The 21,707-nt window shown below is 41.0% G+C and overlaps 1 protein-coding gene across 6 annotated transcripts in view; it reads right to left on the bottom strand.

The window, feature by feature from the left end:
* Positions 1 to 21,707, bottom strand: part of sfxn3 (sideroflexin 3) — a 55,475-nt gene that overhangs the window by 5,818 nt on the left and 27,950 nt on the right. For 5 of the 6 annotated variants that reach the window (XM_043713083.1, XM_043713081.1, XM_043713080.1 and 2 more), the window contains exons 7-10: positions 15,826 to 15,953; positions 8,750 to 8,799; positions 7,018 to 7,067; positions 2,635 to 2,682 (exon numbers count right to left, since the gene is read on the bottom strand). In XM_043713083.1, the coding sequence (XP_043569018.1) occupies positions 2,635 to 2,682; positions 7,018 to 7,067; positions 8,750 to 8,799; positions 15,826 to 15,953 (276 nt within the window). Of the gene's footprint in view, positions 1 to 2,634; positions 2,683 to 7,017; positions 7,068 to 8,749; positions 8,800 to 10,665; positions 13,439 to 15,825; positions 15,954 to 21,707 lie in introns of those variants that run through there. The other variant, XM_043713085.1, reaches the window with a different exon arrangement.

Below are 21,707 nucleotides of genomic sequence, written 5' to 3'. Positions count from 1 at the left end.
GGGTTGGTGAGGTCATTTCCTGCGGTGGTCATTTCCGACATCCAGTACCTCAACCCGAACTACAAATCTTCTCAAAATTCGCTAACACCTATGGGCGAAATACGCTAAAACTGGCCCAAAAATGGGAAACTAACGCCATCTGACAGAGCACCACCCGCGAACAGCTGTACTTCCTGTACTAATGCCTAAGGAAACAGTTACGACCTAAATGTCATAAATACAAACCTCCCCCTTAATACCCCACTAGCCAAAAGAATAGCAGAGCAAAATGGCTGCAGAATGCTTAGGGGAATGATTAATGAAACCCACAACATACTTCGTAAATACAACCAGGAAATTTCACGCCAAAAAGATTTACTTACTAACGCAACATGAATGGACAGACAAGCCGTAGACGTTAGAGAATGACAAACACAAAATAAAAAAACTAGACCTGCAGAAAAAAACTACACAAACTTACACAAAGTAACAACACTGACAACACAGAAACATGGTTAAAAATAAAAACTTATCTGACCGACCCTTAACAGACACTGAAAAAGCTGTCTTAGTAAAAAGGATTAAATTACAACTTTCAGGATGCAGACAAGAAACGTTTCTTAGCAGCATTACAAACAACATTAAACGACAACTAACTCAGGACACCCAGACAACCATCAGACAGACAGTCACACCGATATTAAGCAGGAAAAAGGAAGGAAACACACTCAATACAGAAGAAAGGAAAGCACGAGAAAGACTAAAAAAAAAATTAAAACATCGTTATCCTACCTGCAGACAAAGGACACTTGGCAGTCATTTTAAATCAAAGAGACTACATTGAGAAAATGAACGCACTATTTTGAGATACGAACACTTACCAACAAGTTCCAATAGACCCGACCCCACAACTAGAGAACCAAATCACAGCCCTATCAAAAAACTTCAGAAATCTGGAGAAATAAATAAGACTGACTTCCAAAAAATGAAACCAGACGGATCCAACACACCACGCTTCTACAGGTTACCAAAGATTCACAAACCAGGAGCCTCCCTCAGATCCATTGTCTCACTACCTGGAACACCAACTTACAGATTGGCCAAGGAGTGACATCAAAGAATAAAACACTTAGTAGAAGACTCACACCACTCCTTCCTCTCCACTCAAGAATTCCTGAAGACCAAATACACCAAGATAGAAGAGGATGAAATAATGGTCTCCTTTGATGTAACAGCCCTGTTCACATTCATCAACATCAACCTGGCCAAGGAAACACTGACTACACTATTAGAAGAAGCAAAGACACATACACCAAACACCAACTTCATCAGCAAGGTCAATATCGTCAAGCTAATGGACCTATGCCATACCACCCACTTAACCTTCGACAATAACATCTACAGACAAACCAAAGGAACACTCACGGGATCCCAATATCAGGGTTCTTAGCAGAGACAGTAATGCAAAGACTCGAACAAACAGCTCTGCCAATCATCCAACCCAAACTTTGGGTCCACTACATGGATAACACATTTGTCATCACTAAATGAAACAAATTAGAGGAAACCTTCAAGAGCATCAATAATACCCTTACTGGCATAAAATTCACTAAAGAGAACAACAACAACAAACTGCCATTCCTAGATGTCACAGTAGAGCGAACAGCCAACGGGGAACTTCAAACTCGCGTATACAGGAAAACACCACATACAGATCAAATATTGAACTATAGAAGCAATCACCCGAACACCCGCAAACGAAGCTGCATGAGAACATTATTTCAACGAGCCATCACACACTGCAGCACAGAGGAACTACGCAGAGCAGAGGAAAAATCACCTATACAGTGTATTCAAAAAGAACAGGTACCCAATGAACACAGTCCGCTGATTACTCAGCAACAAACCCAAACAAGCAGACAAAACACGTCCAGAAACCCTAGCCACTCTCCCCTACATCAAAGACAGCTCAGAAATGACTGCCAGACTACTCAGACCTCTTGGCATCATGGTAGCCCACAAACCCACCAACACACTAAAACAGCAGTTAATGAACTTGAAAGACCCTATACAGACAACAAGCAAAACTAATGTCATTTACAAAATATCTTGCAAAACTGTAATAAACACTACATTGGACAAACAGGCAGAAACCTAGACACCGGGATACATGAATATCAACTAGCCACAAAAAGACACGACCCACTGTCACTAGTATCCTTACATACAGATCAGGAAGGACACTATTTCGACTGGGACAACACATCCATTCTAGGACAAGCCAAACAGATTCACACACAAAAACTCCGAGAAGCATGACATTCCAACAGGAACTCAATCAACAAACACATTAACTTGGATCCCATTTACAACCCCCTGAGAAAAAGAACAGGAAATGACATCATCACAGGAAATGATGTCACCAACCCCAAGGAAACCTAAACACAAATAGAAAGCGGGCCTTGCCACCAGTGTTTCATCCGGAGGCTTATGTATGATGATGAAACGTCTGAAAAACGAACCTTCCAGCTCAGCGGGCAAACTTACATCCAGTCATGGAACAGTATAGTCATTAGACCCGGTGTCTCATTAAAATAACATAGCTCGTTTAAAACAGATCCTCCAACAACTAAACACAGCTGAAGATCTACATACCTTTTTTGTGGAAAAAGTGCACAGCATAGTGGAGTGGCAAAAACCAAGCTGAAAAGAGAAATAAATGGTAGTGAACAACATTATTCTGCAGGTGCTGACGTGAACTGTTTGACATATAACTTATTCCTAAGCTTCTGTTAATGCAGGATTTGAGAACTATTATTAAGATCAAGGCTAAAGTAACCTGGATGAGAATAGGCTGCCAGCTTCCTCCAGATAGAGATGTAAATTGTCTCTATTGTAGTTCTACAAACAAAAAAGTTAAATTTATATAGCAGCTTTCTCTTAGCAAAACATTCCAAGGTGCTACACCAAACTAAAATAGATAGCGAGTGACAAAGGAGGGAATTTTGTTGTTACGTAGATGGTCCGCCCACCCCTAAGCTTTCTCTAGGGGGAGGGGGCGGGCGAGCGAACGAGGGGGCGGGCGAGCGAACGAGGGGGCGGGCGAGCGAACGAGGGGGCGGGCGAGCGAACGAGGGGGCGGGCGAGCGAACGAGCGGGCGGGCGAGCGAACGAGCGGGCGGGCGAGCGAACGAGCAGACGGGCGAGCGAACGAGCAGACAGCGAGCGAACGAGCAGACAGCGAGAAAGCAGACAGCGAGAAAAGAGGAAGGGAGGAAGGGAGGGAGGGAGGAAGGGAATAAAGGGAGGAAGGGAATAAAGAAAGAAAGAAAGAGAGAAGGAAATAAAGAAAGAAAGAGACAACCACACAGTAGTTATGATGTTGGAGACTATATCAAACAGGAAGTTAGAGATGGATGCCGTAAGGGTTCAGCAGTTATTAAGGATCACTTCAATCTAAATATTCATTGGACTAGCCAAACTGGTAGTAATGTGATGGAGGAGGATTTCCTGGAATGTATGAGGGATGGTTTCTTTAACCAATATGTTGAGGAACCAACTACACAGCGCAAGCCATCCTAGACTGGGCATATAGCAACACTGCAACGCAAGATCCTTTGGGAAAGAATGACCATGTGGTAGAATTCTTCATCAAGATGAGAGTACACAATTAAATCTGAAACTAGTGTCCTGAACTTAAAGAAAGCTAACTTTGATTGGCGAAGATAAACTGGCCAAGGATACTCAAAGACAATAGATAGACAATGGCAGACATTTAAAGAACACATGGATGAACTCCAACAATTGTACATCCGTCTGGCGTCGGAGTAAAACGGGGATGGTGGCTCATCTATGGCTAACAAGGGAAATCAGGAGCAGTGTTAAAGCCAAAGAGGACGCATATTAATTGGCCAGAAAAAGCAGAAAATTAGAGCATCGGGAGAAATTTAAAATTCAGCAGAGGACAGAGAGTTTAATTCAGAGGGGAAAATAGAATATGAAAGTAAGCTTGCAGAAAACAAAAACTGACTGCTAAAGCTTCTACAGAAATGTGAACAAAAAAAGACCGGTGAAGACAAATGTAGCTCCCTTGCAGTTAGAATCAGGTGAATTCATAATGGACAACAAAGAGATGGCAGACCAGTTGAACAAACACTTTGGATCAGTGTTCGCTAAGGAGAACACAATCTTCAGGAAATGCTAGGGGTCAGAAGGCCCATTTTAAGGAGAAACTAAAGGAAACTGTTATTAATCAGGAAACAGTATTGGGGAAATTGATGGGATTAAAACCTGATAAATCCCCAGGGCATGATGCTCTGTATCCCAGAGTACTTAAGGAAGTGGCCCAAGAAATAGCGGATACAATGGTGGTGATCATTTTCCAGCATTCTGTAGACTCTGGAAGAGTTCTAATGGACTGGAGGGTAGGTAATGTAACTCCAGTCTTCAAAAACAGGAGGGAGAGAAAATGGGAATTGTAGGCCAGATAGTCGGACATAAGTGGTACAGGAAAATTGCTGGAGTCAATCATTAATGATGTAATAACTTTGGAAAGCAGTGACAGAATCGATCCTAGTCAACATGGATTCACTAAAGGGAAATCATGCTCGACAAATCTTCTGGATTTTTTTTTTTGAGGATGTAACCTGCAGAGTAGACAATGGTGAATCAGTAGTTGTTGTGGATCTGGACTTTCAAAAGGCTTTTGATAAGGTTCCACCAAGAGATTAGTAAGGAAAATTAAAGCTCATGGCATCGGAGGTAATGTATTGACATGGATAAAGAACTGGTTGGCAGACAGGAAGCAGAGAGTTGGAATAAACAAGTCCTTTTCAGAGTGGCAGGCAATGACAAGTGGAGTGGCTCAGAGTTCAATGCTGGGACCTCCATTGTTCACAACGTACATTAACAATTTGGATGAAGGAATTTAATGCCGTGTGTCCAAATTTGCAGACGACACTAAGCTGGGTGTCAGTGTGCACTGTGAGGAGGATGCTAAGAGGTTGCAAGATGACTTGCAGCATCCATGTCAATTTTTGTGTGTTAATGTATTAATCATGCAGTTTATTGAGTGCTTAATACATTAGAGAGAAAGTGAGGGCTGCAGATGCTGGAGATCAGAGCTGAAAATGTGTTGCTGGAAAAGCGCAGCAGGTCAGGCAGCATCCAAGGAACAGGAGAATCGACGTTTCGGGCACAAGCCCTTCCTGAAGAATACCTTAACACATTACTAATGTTGACGGCTTGGATAAATATAAACAAACACTGACTGTAATTCACTAACAATTCAAAAAAAAAATTGTTGATTCAGTTGGCTTTAAGTACATCACCAACAGTCCTGTAATCCTGAGGGTATCATTTCTGCATTACCACTTTCCACAACTAATCAGAGGGCACAACATCACCAGCTCAACACTGGAAATTTAATATGATATTATCTACCAAATATGCATAGTTACAGTTAATTGCATGAAAATCACTAAAGTAAAATTACTTCAGGAATGGATTTAATAAAATGATAATATACCAGAGAATAGAATTCAGAAAGTACAATGATAACTCTGAATGGAAGCATTTTATTAGGGCTTCACTTGCACTGTGAACATTAGCCAAGAGTGCTGTGAAGCAGACTATGCACTGTGCAATATTGATAACAAGAATGTTAACCTGTTAATAGAAAAAACCTTGATTCAGTAACAACAACAAATATCATCTTGCAATCATTAAAATAGCAGATGGGGAAGTAATCACACTATAATATCAACTATAATGTCTTACAGAAGAAATTCTGTTGTCAGTTTTTTTAAATTTCAAACTGATACCATCATATATTTATCTATAATTTCATTTATTTGTAAATTAGGTGTTGCAGCAGAAAAACAACCATCTAAAACTGGATAAAGAGCACAAACTTCATAATTCTGATCCCCATTACTGCCTGGGAACTAAACATCCTTCCAGAACCTTTTTTCTGGGGTACAAATGGATAACTTGAAGATTGCTTTTGTGCTTCATTAAGGCCAAAGCATTAATATTTTCAAGGAAGAGTTCTATATATTTTTGAGAGGTAAAAGATCAATGCGTATGCAGGGAAAGCAGGAAAAGAGTATGGAATGATGGAGCAGACCTGATGGGTTTGAGCTAAAGGGAGAGGCTGAATAGGCTGGGGCCATTTTCCCTGGAGCATCGGAAGCTAAGGAGTGGCCTTAAAGAGGCTTATAAAATCATGAGGGGTATGGATAGGGTTATTAGCCAAGGTCTTTTTCCCCAAGGTAAGGGAATCCAAAACCAGAGGACACAGGTTTAAGGCGAGAGGGAAAGATTTAAAAGAGACCCAAGTTGCAACATTTTCATGCAGAGGTTGGTGCTTATATGGAATAAGCTGCCAGAACAAGTGGTGAAAGCTGGTACATTTCCAACATTTAAAAGCCATGAATGGGAAGTGTTTCAAGGGATATAGGCCAAGTTCTGGCAAATGGAACTAGATTAATTTAGGATATCTGCTCAGCATGGACGAGTTGGATCAAAAGGTCGGTTTCCATGCTGTATAGATCTATGGTAAAAACAATGACTGCAGATGCTGGAAACCAGAGTCTAGGTTAGAGAGGTGCTGGAAAAGCACAGCAGTTCAGGCAGCATCCAAGGAGCAGTAAAGTTGACGTTTCAGGCAAAAGCCCTTCATCAGGAATACAGGCAGAGAGCCTGAAGGGTGGAGAGATAAGTGAGAGGAGCATGTATCTATGTATATATCTATGACTCTGCGAAGGGCTGACTGGCCTAATATTGCTCCTATTTTCTTTGTTTCAATATCTGATCTAACAAATACTTATTATCAGTTCATATATCTACAGAAAAAGTCCAACTGGGCCTTTTTGTCTTTGCTGGGTTTCTGATACAGCCAACCAAAGCTAATCTCATTACTTCGTCCTCTTCTAAAATACCCTTTATTGCTTATAACAAACAATGTACATGTGAACAATTCACAGTACCAAACATCATTTCTAAATTTAAAATGATTCGTTCAGGAATTCAGCTCACCTGAGGCCTACAAGGCCAACTTGAATAGGAGCGTTGAAAACTGGGAAACGCTGGGGGAAAGAATAAAAAGAATATATCACATGTGCCACTCGAATTAAATGTGGTCTTCTCTATTTCAGATAAAACTGAAAACAAACTAAAAATTTATTATTATTCAATACCAGTAGCAAAAGTACCATCAGGGAGAGAGATGTAACAGATAGAACATAGAACATAGAATGTTACAGCACAGTACAGGCCCTTCGGCCCTCGATGTTGCGCCGACCTGTGAAATTAATTTGATACCCATCTAACCTGCACCATTCCATTATTATCCATATTTATGTCCAATGTTCTTTAAATGCCCTTAACATTGGCGAGTCTACTCCTGTTGCAGGCAGGCCGTTCCACGATCCTACTACTGAGTGAAGAGACTACCCCTGATATCTGTCCTAAATCTATCAACCCTCAATTTAAAGCTATTTCCTCTCGTATTAGTCTTCAATACCCAAGAAAAAAAGGGTCTCACTGTCCACCCTATCTAACCCTCCGATTATCTTATACATCTCTATAAAGTCATCTCTCAACCTTCTTCTCTCCAACTAAAAACAGCCTCCGTTCCCTCAGCCTTCCTCGTAAGACCTTCCCTCCATAATGGGCAACATCCTAGTAAATCTCCTCTGAACCCCTTGCAAAGCTTCCACATCCTTCCTATAATGCGGTGACCAGAACTGCACGCAATACTTCAGGTGCAGCCTTACCAGTGTCTTGTACAGCTGAAGCATGACCTCGTGGCTCCGAAACTCAATCCCCCTACCAATAAACGCCAACACACCATATGCCTTCTTAACAACCCTATCAACTTGGATGGCAACTTGCAGGGATTTATGCACCTGGACACAGATCTCTGTTCATCTACACTGCCAAGAATTTTACCATTAGCCGAGTACTCTGCATTCCTGTTACTTCTTTCAAAGTGAACTACCTCACATTTTTCCACATTAAACTCCATTTGCCACTTCTCAGCCCAGCTCTGCATCTTATCTATATCCCTCTGGAACCCACAACATCCTATGGTACTATCCACAACTCTGCCTACCTTAGTGACACCCACAAATGTACTAATCCATCCTTCTACGCCCACATCCAGGTCATTTATAAAAATGACAAATACCAGTGGCCCCAAAACAGATCCTTGCGGCACACCACTGGTAACTGAGCTCCAGGAAGAACATTTCCCATCAACCACCACACTCTTCTTTCAGCTAGCCAATTTCTGATCCAAACTGCTAAGTCACTTTCAATCCCAAAACTCCATATTTTGTGCAATAGTCTACCACGTGGAACGTTATCAAATGCCTTACTGAAGATGTGTCGGGGGTGAAAAAAATAACTTGAGTTTGGTGAAAACACGTGTAAAGATAGATGGTGGATCCACTAGGAAATGCTTAGCTAATATGATTAAAAGGATAAAATGTACCACAGTGAAGTGAAGTTCAGCAATATTTTATAGCAAATACGAATTCTTGAACTGCTGGAAATTCAACCATGTATTTAGAGCTGGATTTTAACAAAAAAGAAAAATTAGAAACTGCAATGTCGAACTGTTTTAAAGCCTGCAGGAACCCAATTGATGAATTTGACAGGTCATGGATTTGTGCTTTTGCCTTTTTACTCCCATAATACATTCAATAAATTCAATCCTATATATAAAAAGTTTCACTTGCCATTGACATGTACTTAAAAACCTTACCTTTAAAAACGTTCGCTTTTCCAAAGCATTCATGATAATTGGAGGTATTGCTGCGGATTAGGACACAGGATTATTTACAGGCAATGCATGGAAATGAAACCAGTGTATATTTAAATTAACATTTATTCAGTTACTGAAACCATATGTTAGGATATCTGAAAGGCCCTGATTATTCACTTGCTACTTATTAGGATAAATGCTTCAAGAGAAAGTGTTTCAATTAAAACACTGGGATCATGTAATCTCAATTATTCGTTTAGGCATTGCTTTACCTTTGTACTAATCTAAGAGACAGTTAGAAACCTTGCAGGTGCAAAGTGGAGTAAAATGGCATTGTAGTGGTAACTTATGCTCTTGAAGCATAAGATCAACCCTGGACATGGCATCTGATGGCAGGACACCCACTGATGATAGTCAAGGGGTGATGTGTTCAAGGTTTCCAAGATATTAACAGGAAAAGACAGGGTAGATAAAAAAATAAACTATTTCAACTGGTTGGGAATTCTAGAACTAGGGGACAGAGTCTGAGAATTAGGGCCAGGCCACTCAGCAAAGATATTAGGAAGCACTTACACACAGTGGGAACTGTTTGGAACTCTCATCCACATGGTCACCTAATTCGTAAAGTTAAATCACGGGATTAATGGACAGCTTGCCAAATGGATACAAAATTGTCTTGATAATAGAAGAGAGGGTGGAGGGCTGTTTTGGAGGGTTGTGACAGTGGCATTCCACAAGGATGGGTGCTGATTCCACTTTTGTTTGTCATTTATATAAACGATTTGGATGAGAATTTAGCAGACATGATTAACAAGTTTGCAGGTGACATCAAAATTGGTGGTACAGATAACCTTCTTCACTGTAAACTAAGATTACAAAGAGGTCCTGATCAATTGGGCCAATGGACTGAGGAGTGGCAGGTGGAATTTATTTTGGATAAATGCAAAGGTTTTGCAATTTTGGTAAAGCAAACAAGGGCAGGATTTATACAGTTAATGGTAGAGGCCTTGGGTTGTGTTGTCAAACAGAGACACCTAGGAGTTCAGGTACATAGTTGTTTGAACTTTGTGTCACAGGTAAAGAGAGTGGTCAGGATGGTGTTTCGCACACTTGCCTTCATTGTTCAGACCATTAGGCATTGGGACGTCACGTTAAGGTTGTATAGGATATTGGTGAGGCCACTTTTGGAGTGCTGTGTACAGTTTGTCACCCTGTTATAGAAAGAATATTACTAAACTGGAGAGGGTTCAGAAGAGATTTACCAAGATGTTGCTAGGACTGGAGGGTTTCAGTTATAAGGACAGACTGGGACTTTTTTCACTGGAGTGTAGGAGTTGAGAGGTGACCTTTTGGAAGTTTATAATATGATGAGAGCATCGATAAGGTGAATAGCAATGGTCTTCTCTCTAAGGTAGGGGAGTTCAAAACTAAGGGGCATAATTCTATACAGAGATAAGAAAGATTTAAAAGTGACATGGGGACAACATTTTCACACAGGGGATGGTTCATATGTGCTTTAAACTACTAGTGGAAGTAGACAAAAGTGAGGACTTCAGATGCTGGAGATCAGAGTCTAGATTAGAGTGGTGCTGGGAAAGCACAGCTGGTCAGGCAGCAACAGAGGAGCAGGAAAATCAATATTTCTGGCAAAAGCCCTTCATCAGGAATGAGGCAGGGTTTTTGCCCAAAGTGTCGATTTTCCTGCTCCTCGGAAGCTGCCTGACCTGCTATGCTTCACTAGTGGAAGTAGTAGATGCAAATACAGTTACAACGTTTAAAAGATATTTGGATACATACACGAATTGGAAAGTTTTAGAGGGATACGGGCCAAATGCTTGGTAAGCATGGATAAGTTGGACCAAAGGGTCTGTTTCCATGCTTTATGACTCCATGACACAGAAAGCAGTGGATGCCAGATCAGTTGTTAAATTTAAAATTTAAGACAATTAATTTTTATTAAGCAAAGGTATTAAGGGAAATGGGCTGAAGACAGGTGTATGGACTTAAGCCACTAGTCACCCATGATCTCACTGAATGGTGGAACAGGCTTGAGGGTGAACAGCCAACTTTTGTTCCTATAAGGAGTGGCAATGAAGTTCAGTTTTAATTTGCCTGAGTTGTAACTAGATCTAGGATTATAAATATAATTCCGTGTTGTTGTGATGACTCTAGTGTATTTCAAAAATGGCCATATGGCCCAATTCCAGGATGGTCACCTACATTCTGGGATGCTGCCAGTTTTGCAGGCCAACCTGTGCCCCTGCTTCCAATCTGAGGCTAACTTCTACTCGGATTTGTGGTTCACAGTTTCCCATGAAACAGTCATGAATCACGGTCTGCTACAAAAAACCTTACCCATGTCCCTCATGCCTTTTCTATTCTCCTATCTATTCCAACTCATGGCACCGCCTACATGCATTCTTATAAATTCATTTCTAATTCACGCAACCATCCAATTTCTCACTAACTGAAGAAACCCTCCAATCTCGTAGTCTTTCTGTAACCATTTGTCTAATACATTGTATTTACGGAATCAAGGAGTCATTCAATGACAAGATTAGAATAAAAAATAAAAATTGCTGGAAGAACTCAGCAAATTTGGCAGCGTCTGTGGAGAGAAATCAGTCAACATTTTGGGTCTGGTGACCCTTCCTCAGATCTCAAATGTTAACGCTGATTTATTTCCAGAGATGCTGCCAGACCTGCAGATACTGGAAATCCAAAACAAACACAGAACGCTGGAGAAACTCAGAAGATCTGGGAGGAATTTGAATAGAAAAACAGAGGTAACATTTCGAGTGTGCTACGATTCCTCTTCAGAGCAAATAAGCAAAACGTTTTGATTAACTGTAAAGCAAATTATAACTTCATAAGATTTGACACTGGTATGGAACAAAACATAAAATGTTTTAATCAAAGTGCAAACTTACATTTGAAACACAAAACCAACCTGGTCCTTCCAGTAACAGTTCAGAAGATCAAAGGCTGCAGCTGATGCATTCATTCAGCCTTTTATTTTGAAATACCACTTGGACAGATTTTCAATCCGCTTATTCTCAAATATTCCTTTCTATAATCCTGATGACAGTACTAAATGGACCGGTTTAAAAGGCAGCTGGTGATAGTCCAACTACAATTGTAGCCAATGATATTGTTCTTCATTTTTGGGATGATTTTTCCAATTAGAATAAAGTTCAGTATATAATAAGCAGTGCCCAAGAATTTTATGGGTGTATTTATATCCATATGAAATATATTCTGTGTGCAAGAGGGAAATACTAAAGATGCTAAACTTCCATATTTTGAGAGACATGCAGGAATACGATCATTGCTACAAAGCAATAAGGTTAGTACAATTTGAAATCTCTCTCTTGGAGCTCAATCTCAATTGCTTTGGAAGGTAACAACCATGTTTCCTAGGTCTCTCAATTCTATGGAACCTCCTGTCACTGTGCAACTTGTAAAAGTAACCAATGGAAATTCTGATGATGTTGACTTTTGTTCAGCAGGGCTGACTCTGACTTAGTGCTCCTAACAAGGAACTTCAGTAGTAATGAGCACACGTCAGTAATTTGCAAGACGGCAGCACTGAGTTTCTAACCATTGATTTTAGTGGAAGGCAGGTCACAGATCCTCAAATCAGGAATTTGTTACGTAATTTAGTCAATGACATCAATGCTATAGAAGTGTTTTAAAACAAATTTAACATCTTTCATCATGAGGGCTGGTTTTCATAAATAATTCTGAATTAGTAAAATTTGAACTTCAGACAGTCCTTTGAAGGCAGTATTTGACTTTGCAAAGGATTTACGGTGGTATGGATTACCAAATGATACACTGTCTTCACATGTGACCCTATCATAGAAAATCAGAGAGAAAGTAGGTCATTCATTACAATCATGGCTGATCATTTATCTCATTGGCATGTTCCCATTTTTTTAAACCATATCTTAATGATCCTTTTAGACGTGGTTGGGTGACGCAGCGGTTAGTACTGCTCCCTCACAGCACCAGAGATGATCAAGGTTCAATTTCACCATCAGGCAATTGTGTGGAATTTGCACATTCAACCCATATTTGCGAGAGTTTCCTCTGGGTGCTCCAGTTTCTTCCCACAGTCCAAAGATGTGCAGGTTGGGTCAATTAGACATGGGAAATGCCAGGTTAAAGGGACAGAATGGCAGTGTGGATCTGGATGGGATGCTCTTCAAAGGGCCGATGTGGACTCAATAGGCCGAATGGCCTGCTTCCACATTGTAGGGGTTCTATGAATTGCTATATCCAACTCCTTCTTGAAATGATAGAATATAGTATAACGTAGATGTTAATTTTGGGAAAGCTGCAAAGAACCTCTAGGTTCGATTTGAACAAATTGGAGGCCTTTACAAAATATTTACGGGCTCACTGAGTGTAAATGCAGTTAGCATTCAGATACAGAGTAAACAAAACTTCATGACATTTACTAGGAAAACTACAGGCTCTTTGATCTTCACATGGAAAAAAAAAGGACTTGCAAAACAGATGAGTCACTCTAGTTTCTCTCCTCTTATAAAAATGATGCATAAAAGATGGACCAGGTTTTGTCATTAATTCAATCTTGATTACATTTTCCGTGTCAGAACAGCCAGATGATGCAATAGCAAGATGATGGAGATGCCTTTATTTCCAATATTTCCAAGTAGGCGTGCACTAATGAAAAGATATTAGAGTATGTCACTGGGCTATATTAAGGTTGGATTACTCACAAGTACCACAAACATTGCTGCATGTTGGACCAGATTTAGTTGCATACATTACAAAGATTTTTGTTTGATGATTGTGATATCAAACCCACAAGTTCAACTAAAATGTTTTTGAATAGTAAGTGGAGATTTTTTTTAAAAAACTTTCATGCTACAGGAAGTTCTTAGTAGATAACCTATCCAGGTTAAGTAGAAACTTTAATATTTAAAAAGAAAAAAAATTGTTTGGCCAAATCCCTTTCTATCTCCTCAGTTGAGATTAGGCACTTTGGAGAGGCCACGGTTGAATTTTAACAATGGTAATATGGGTTGATCGGCAGCAGGCATTTCAGTGTGCCTACACAATGACATCCACAAACAGCACTAAACTCGCTGTCAGGATTGCAGTCACAGGAAGTGGAAAAAGAAAATCACAAGTATAGCAGAAATCACAGGAGGCTACAAGTGCATTGGTGGGGGAGAAAATCAGACAGATTTATTTTGATTTTAGCCATACGATCCATAATAGAAGTGATTTATACTGCCGGTCATTCATTGAAACAAAAACTGTTGATATCCTTCTCATAGCAACATGCTCTACAAAGTATTTAGCCAGTGGACGTAGATCTCCACTTGACAGGTGAAATACATGTGTAATGAGGTATACAATGTACTTTTGCTGGCTCCATGCCATGAGAGTGCTGCAGGTCAAGTTGGTTCAGGGGCCCTGAATCTGCCAAGGTGCAAAACAGAAATCAAAGGGCACATTTTGTGGTGCAGTGGTAGATTCCCTGCCCCTGGACTGAGACCCAGATTGAAGTCTCACCTGCTGCAGAGGTATGTAATTAAATCTCTAAACGGGCTGATTAGGCAAATAGGTTAATTTTTTTTTTGTAAAAATCAGCAACAAGCAGATTGATGGAAGCAATCATCAACAGTGAAAAAAGAAGAGGTCTGGGAGCCCTCATATGGTGTAGTTGGTTCCATCCTTATCTCTGGACCAAGACACCCGGGTTCAGGTCCTACCTGCTCCAAAGGTGTGTAATCACACCTCGACGGCACTGATTAGAAAAATAGGTTCAGTTAAAAAAAAAGCACAAAGACCAGAGATCCATTTAGAGTAGCACAGTGGTTCAGCGGTCAGCATAGCTACCTCACAGCATCAGGGACTTGGTTTCAATTCCTGCCTCGGGTGACTGTCTCTCATGGAGAATGCACATTCTGTGTCTTCACGGGTTTCCTCCGGGTGCTCCGGTTTCCTCCCTGACTCCAAAGATGTGCTGGTTAGGTGGACTAGCCATGCTACATTGCCCATAGTGTTCAGAGATGTGCAGTTATGGTGGGTTAGCCATGGAAATTGCAGGGTAGGGCAATGGGTCTGGGTGGGTTGCTCTTCAGAAGGCTGATGTGGACTCAGTGGGCTGAATGAGCTGCTTCCACGCTTAAAGGGATTGCCATAGTTGTTGGTATGTTCGCCAAGCTGGGACATTGATTTGCAGACACCTTGTCCCCCGTCTAGGTGACATCTTCAGTGCTTTGGGGCCTTCTCTTAAGCGCTGCTGTACTGTCTCTTCTGGAATTTATTCGGTTCCTCCTGCTGCTTCCAGTTGCTCGTTCCCATTGTTCATCGTAGTGGTCAGTATATTGGGTCGAGGTCAATGTACTTGTTGATAGTGTCCATGGATGAGTGCCATGCCTCTAGGAATTCTATGGCTGTCCTCTGTTTCGCTTGTCCTATGATTGTTGTGTTGTTCCAGTCAAATTTGTGGTCCTTGTCATCTGTATGTATGGCTACAAGGGACAGCTGTCAAGGCGTTTAGTTGCTAGCTGGTGTCCGTGGATGCGTATTGCAAATGGTCTCCTTACACAAACCTTGAACTGTAGGGATTCTATGATTCTACCAGAGGGAGCCCTCTTGTGATACAGTCTCTATCCCTGGACTGACAGACCTGGGCTCAAGTCCCACCTGCTCCAGAGGTGTGTAATAACATCTCTGAACAAGTTGGTTAGAAAAATGCATTAAATTAAAAAAAAGACCAGGGTGTAGCCCATTTCCAATGCAAGCTCTAAGCGTCATGTCAGTGTCGGGCTCTTTTCCTGCATTTGTACGCGGATAGTGATTTGCCTGCTGCAGTCAGTTTGCCAGAGCCAATAACAGTGTTACTCAAAGAGGGAGAGTTTATCAAAAAAGATGAATAAGAATGTATGATTTAACTCAATTCAGGGCAATGTAGCCACCAGGCAGAAAGTACTCCTCCCCAACAGTTACACCCACTCCGGAAGAAATCCTATAAGGTAAGCATCAATTTAAAAGAAGGGAAGAAAAATTTACTTTATTATTCAGTCCCAACTTACCCATGGCAGGTAATGCCATACCAATCCGAGAGACCACCACCTGGGCAATGGCCTGCTGTGCTGCTTTTTGCGATTCCCCGAGACGATTCCCATTTATATCTGCAACTGGAATCCCAAACTTAAGTTCTCTGCAAACAAAAGAAATGATAAAATAATAAGGGGCACGATTCTGTGGTCTCACAAATCTATATTTACCATGTCTAAGCAACGGCAAAGCATTATGTTACATAAACATACTGGCCTAAAAGATGTCAGAAATCATTCACTGAAGGCAAATTTGTATTCAAATAGTGGCAATTTTACACTTCAAAAGTTGATACTGCCTAATTCATCTCAAGATCTGACCTCAAATGAAAAAAAGCTGGAATTTATATAGCACCTTCCACCGCCTCAGAACATGCTAAAGTACTTGGCAGCCAAGGAAGCACCTGGAAGTGTTGTCATGGTGCATTGTAGAAAACATGGCTGCCAACAATATGATTAGATAATTAGCTTATGTATTTAGTAGAAAGACAAATGTTTGCCAGCTGATTTCCCCAGCGCTTCTTCAAATAATGTTGCTGAATCTGTGTAAATAGCCTGGACCTCGGGCATCTTCTACGGTACCCCATTATCTTACTACTCTAATAAGCGGTCAACTCAGATTGCGAACACAAGTCTCTGGAGCGAGGCTTACACAATTACCTTCTGACTCGGGTACTACTGCTGAGGCAGAATTGATAACTTAAGAAGAATCATAAATCCAAATCACCAGAGCTGTCAGAAACACTCTCCATATATATTAAAAAAAACAAGTTTCTACAAACATTTTGCTGATTAAAAATATATAACTTGGGAGTTAAAGTATAGAATTAAGCTAGTTATAGAACTGAATTAACACCAGCAAAAGTGCAGTAATTACCTCTACCACGGAAGACAGTGAACCAGATGGACTTTTCTGACAATTAGCAATGGCTTCAGAATTGTACTTTAAGTTCCAGTGTGAGATGGTTCATTCTGAAGTTAAGGTCTCACATCTAAATGGTCTCCGATAGATATACATTCCTCTAATGTATAAACATCCAATGGGAAAGGTTGAAACAACCTTGCTTGTTTCTTATAATATAGATATAGGAGAACCAGTGGATGCAATATATTTGAATTTTAAGGTGGCTTTTTAAAAAGGTTCCATGTGGGTTAATAAGTTATGGGCTTTAAAAAAAAGTCATTTGTGGGCGTCTCTGGGGCCCAGCATTTATTGCCCATCCCTAGTTGCCCCTTGAAAAGGTAGGGGTAAGCTGCCTTCTTGAACCGCTGCAGTCCACCTTCATTAGATTGACCCACAATGTCCTTAGCAAGGGAGTTGTGGGATTTGGACCCAGCAATAGTGAAGGAGTAGTGGCATATTTCCAAGTCAGGATGGTGAGCGGCTTGGAGGGGAAGCTGCAGGGGGTGGTGTTCCCATGTATCTGCTTCCCTTGTCCTTCTAGATGGAAGTGGTTATGGGTTCAGGGATAAAATACAAATGTGGATTGAGGATTCATTAAAAACAGGAAGCAGATCGTAGGATTAAATGAGTCATTCTCAGGATGACAAACAGTTACTATCAAGATTGTATAAAGATCAGTGCTGAGCACAGATATTAGTAATCTATATGAATAATTAGATGTGCGAACCAATTGTAATATTTCTAAATTTGCCAATAACACAAAGCTGGTTGGGAATGTAAGCTGTGAGGAAGTTGCAAGGCAACTTCAAAAGACTTAGCCAGTCTAAGTGAATAAACATGAACACTGGAATATGATGTGATTAAACATGAAGTTTACAACCTTGGTAAACAAAACAGAATATTTCTTAAATGGTGACAGGTTGAGAAGTATTGACATCAAAAGGGAACCGGACGTCCTTGTTCATGAGTGTCTTAAAGCTGACATGTAGATGCAACAATCAGTAAAGAAGGCAAACTGATGTTGGCCTTCATTTCAAGGGGATTTGAGTATAGGCGTACCAATGTCTTGCTGCAGCTGTACAGACCCTTGGTGAGATTACAACTGGTGTATTGTGTATTGTTTTGGTTTCTTTATCTAATAGGGGATAAATCAGCCATAATGAGATTACAATAGAAATTCAACAGATTAATCTCTTCTCATAGAACAATCCCAGGAATTAAAGAGACTGAGCCTGTAATCTCTAGTGTTTCTTTTGACAATATATAGTAATCTCATTGCAACTTGCAACATTTATTTGCGGCATGACAGGGTGGGCTTCAATAGGTTGTGTCCCCTGGTTGGTGAGTCGAGAAGCAGGGGACATAATCTCAGAATAAACATTAGCTATTTAAGACTGAGATGGAGGAATTTCTTCATAGAGGTTGGTGACATTTTAGCATTCCCTACCCAGAGGGCTGTACAAGTTCAATCGTTCAGTATCTTTAAGACAGAAAACGGGCATTAAGGGATTTGGAGATAGCACAGGAAAGTAGCATTAAGGTTGATGATCAACCATGATCTAACTGAAAGGCACTGCAGGCTTAATAGGCTGGATAGCCTACTCCTTTCTCTAAGTTAACTTCTAGGAACAAAATTAGTTGTTACATGAACAAATGCAGTCTAATTTAAAAAACCAGCATGGGTCTGTTAAAGTAAACCCATGATTAAGCAACTTGTTGGAGTTTTTGTAGAAGAAGCAGTGAGGATTGATGAAGATAATGTTGATGTGGTATGCATGAATGCCCAAACACACTTGACATAGTACTACATAACAGACTGTGAACAAAGTTACAGCTAAGGGAATAAAAGGAACAGGAACAACATGGATATGAAAATTGGCTGAATAACAGGAAACAGAACCTAGAGTCATAGAGATGTGCAACACAGAAACAGACCCTTCGGTCCAACTCGTCCATGCCGAACAGATATCCTAACCTAATCTCGTCCTATTTGACAGCACTTGGCCCATATCCCTACAAAGCCTTCCTATTCATATACCCATCCAGATGTGTTCTAAATGCTGAATTTGTACCAGCCTCCAATACTTCTTCTAGCAGCTCATTCCATACACGCACCACCCTCTGCGTGAAAAAGTTGCCCCTTAGGTCTCTTTTATATCTTTCCCCTCTCACCCAAAACCTATGCCCTCTAGTTCTGGACTCCCTGACCCCAGGGAAAAGACTGGTCTATTTATCCTATCCATGCCCCTCATGATTTTATAAACCTCTATAAGATCACCCCTCAGCTTCCGACGCTCCGGGAAAACATCCCCAGCCTATTCAGCGTCTCCCGATAGCTCAGACACTCCAACCCTGGCAACATCCTTGGAAATCTTTTCTGAACCCTTCCACGTTTCACAACATCTTGTACTCAATGCTCTGACCAACAAAGGAAAGCATAACAAATGCCTTCTTCACTATCCTATCTACCTGCGACTCCACTTTCAAGGAACTATGAACATGCACTCTAAGATCTCTTGGTTCAGCAATGCTGCATTGCACCTTATAAAGTGTACAAGTGCTGCTGAGATCTGCTTTTCCAAAATGCAGCACCTTGCATTTATCTAAACTGAACTCCATCTACCACTCCTCAGCCCATCGGATCAAGATCCTGTTGAAATCTGAGGTCACCTTCTTTGCTGTCCACTACACCTCCAATTTTGGTGTTATTTGCAAACTTAATAATCATACCTCCTATGTTCACATCCAAATCGTTTATATAAATGAAGAAAAGTAGTGGACCCAACATCGATCCTTGTGGCACTCCACTGGTCACAGGCCTCCAGTCTGAAAAACAACCCTCCACCACCATCCTCTGTCTTCTACCTTTGAGCCAGTTCTGTATCCAAATGGCTAGTTCTCCCTGCGTTCCATGAGTTCTAACCTTGCTAACCAGTCTCCCATGGGGAACCTTGTCGAACGCCTTACTGAAGTCCATATAGATCACATCCACCACTCTGCCCTCAATCCTCTTTGTTACTTTTTCAAAAAAACTCAATCAAGTTTGTGAGACATGATTTCCCATGCACAAAGCCATGTTGACTATCCCTAATCAGTCCTTGCCTTTCCAAATACATGTACATCCTGTCCCTCAGGATTCCCTCCAATAACTTGCCCACCACTGACTCACCATCAGGCTCACTGGTCTATAGTTCCCTCGTTTGTCCTAACCACCTTTTTTAAATACTGGTACCACGTTTGCTGACCTCCAGTCTCCCAGCACCTCACCTGTGACTATTGATGATGCAAACATTTCAGCAAGAGGCCCAGCAATCAATTCCCTAGCTTCCTACAGAGTTTATGGGTACACCTGATCAGGTCCTGGGGATTTATCCACCTTTACGCATATCAAGACATCCAGCACTTCCTCCTCTGCAATATGTACATTTTTCAAGATGTCACCATCTATTTCCCCACAATCTATATCTTCCATGTCCTTCTCCATAGTTAACACTGATGCAAAATACCAGTTTAGTATCTCCACCATCTCCTGCGGCGCCACACAAAGGCCGCCTTGCTGATCTTTAAGGGGCCCTATTGTCTCCCTAGTTACCACTTTGTCCTTAATATATTTATAAAAACCCTTTGGATCCTCATTAGTACTGTTTCCCAAAACTACCTCATGTCCCCTTTTTGCACTCCTGATTTCCCTCTTAAGTATACTCGTACTGCCTTTATACTCTTCTGAGGATTCACTCGATCTATCCTGACATATACTTCCTTCTTTTTCTTAACCAAACCCACAATTTCTTTAGTCATCCAACATTCCCTATACCTACCAGCCTTCCCTTTCACCCTGACAGGAATATACTGTCTCTGGACTCTCGTTATCTCATTTCTGAAGGTGCTCCATTTTCCAGCCGTCCCTTCACCTGCAAACATCTGCCCCCAATCAGCTTTTGAAAGTTCTTGCCTAATACCATCAAAATTGGCCTTTCTCCAGTTTAGAAGTTCAACTTTTAGATCTGGTCTATCCTTTTCCATCACTATTTTAAATCGAATAGAATTATGGTCGCTGGCCCCAAAGTGCTTCCCCACTGACACCTCAGTCACCTGCCCTGCCTTATTTCCCAAGAGTAGGTCAAGTTTTGCATCTTCTCTAGTAGGTACATCCACATATTGAATGAGAAAATTTTCTTGTACTCAGTTAACAAATTTCTCTCCATCTAAACCCTTAACAGCATGTCTATGTTTGGAAAGTCAAAATCCCCACCATAACCACCCTATTATTCTTACAGATAACTGAAATTTTCTTACAAAATTGTTTCTCAATTTCCTGCTGATTATTAGGGGGTCTATAATACAACCCCAATAAGGTGATCATCTCTTTCTTATTTCTCAGTTCCACCCAAATAACTTCCCTGGATGTATTTTCGGGAATATCCTCCCTCAGTACGCTGTAATGCTATCCCTTATCAAAAATGCCACTCCCCCTCCCCCCTTTCTACCTTTTCTATAGCATTTGTACCCTGGAACATTAAGCTGCCCGTCTTTCCATCCCTGAGCCTCATTTCTGTAATTGCTATGATATCCCAGTCCCATGTTCCCAACCATGCCCTGAGTTCATCTGCCTTCCCTTTAGGTCTCTTGCATTGAAATAAATGTAGTTTAATTCATCAGTCCTACCTTGTTCTCTGCTTTGTCCCTGCCTGCCCTGAGTGTTTGACTTAATCCTTTTTCCAGCTGTACCAGTCTCAGTTTGATCTCTTTCCTCACTACAGGGGAACCCCGATTATCCCAATACCAATTATCCAAAAATCGGATTATCCGAAGGAGATCTCAAGGTCCCGATAAAAACATTACATCAAAGACGTGTTTCCAACACTGATCACGTCTTTTGTTTACAATGATTAAACAGACACCGTCTCCAAATGACTGACCTCCTGCCCTCTGTCTCCCCACACTTTCCCTGGAG

This window comes from Chiloscyllium plagiosum, chromosome 22 (assembly GCF_004010195.1).
Source record: "Chiloscyllium plagiosum isolate BGI_BamShark_2017 chromosome 22, ASM401019v2, whole genome shotgun sequence".
NCBI lineage: Eukaryota > Metazoa > Chordata > Chondrichthyes > Orectolobiformes > Hemiscylliidae > Chiloscyllium > Chiloscyllium plagiosum.
Note: the sequence above shows the minus strand (reverse complement) of the source record. Positions and strands in the feature narration are given on the sequence as shown.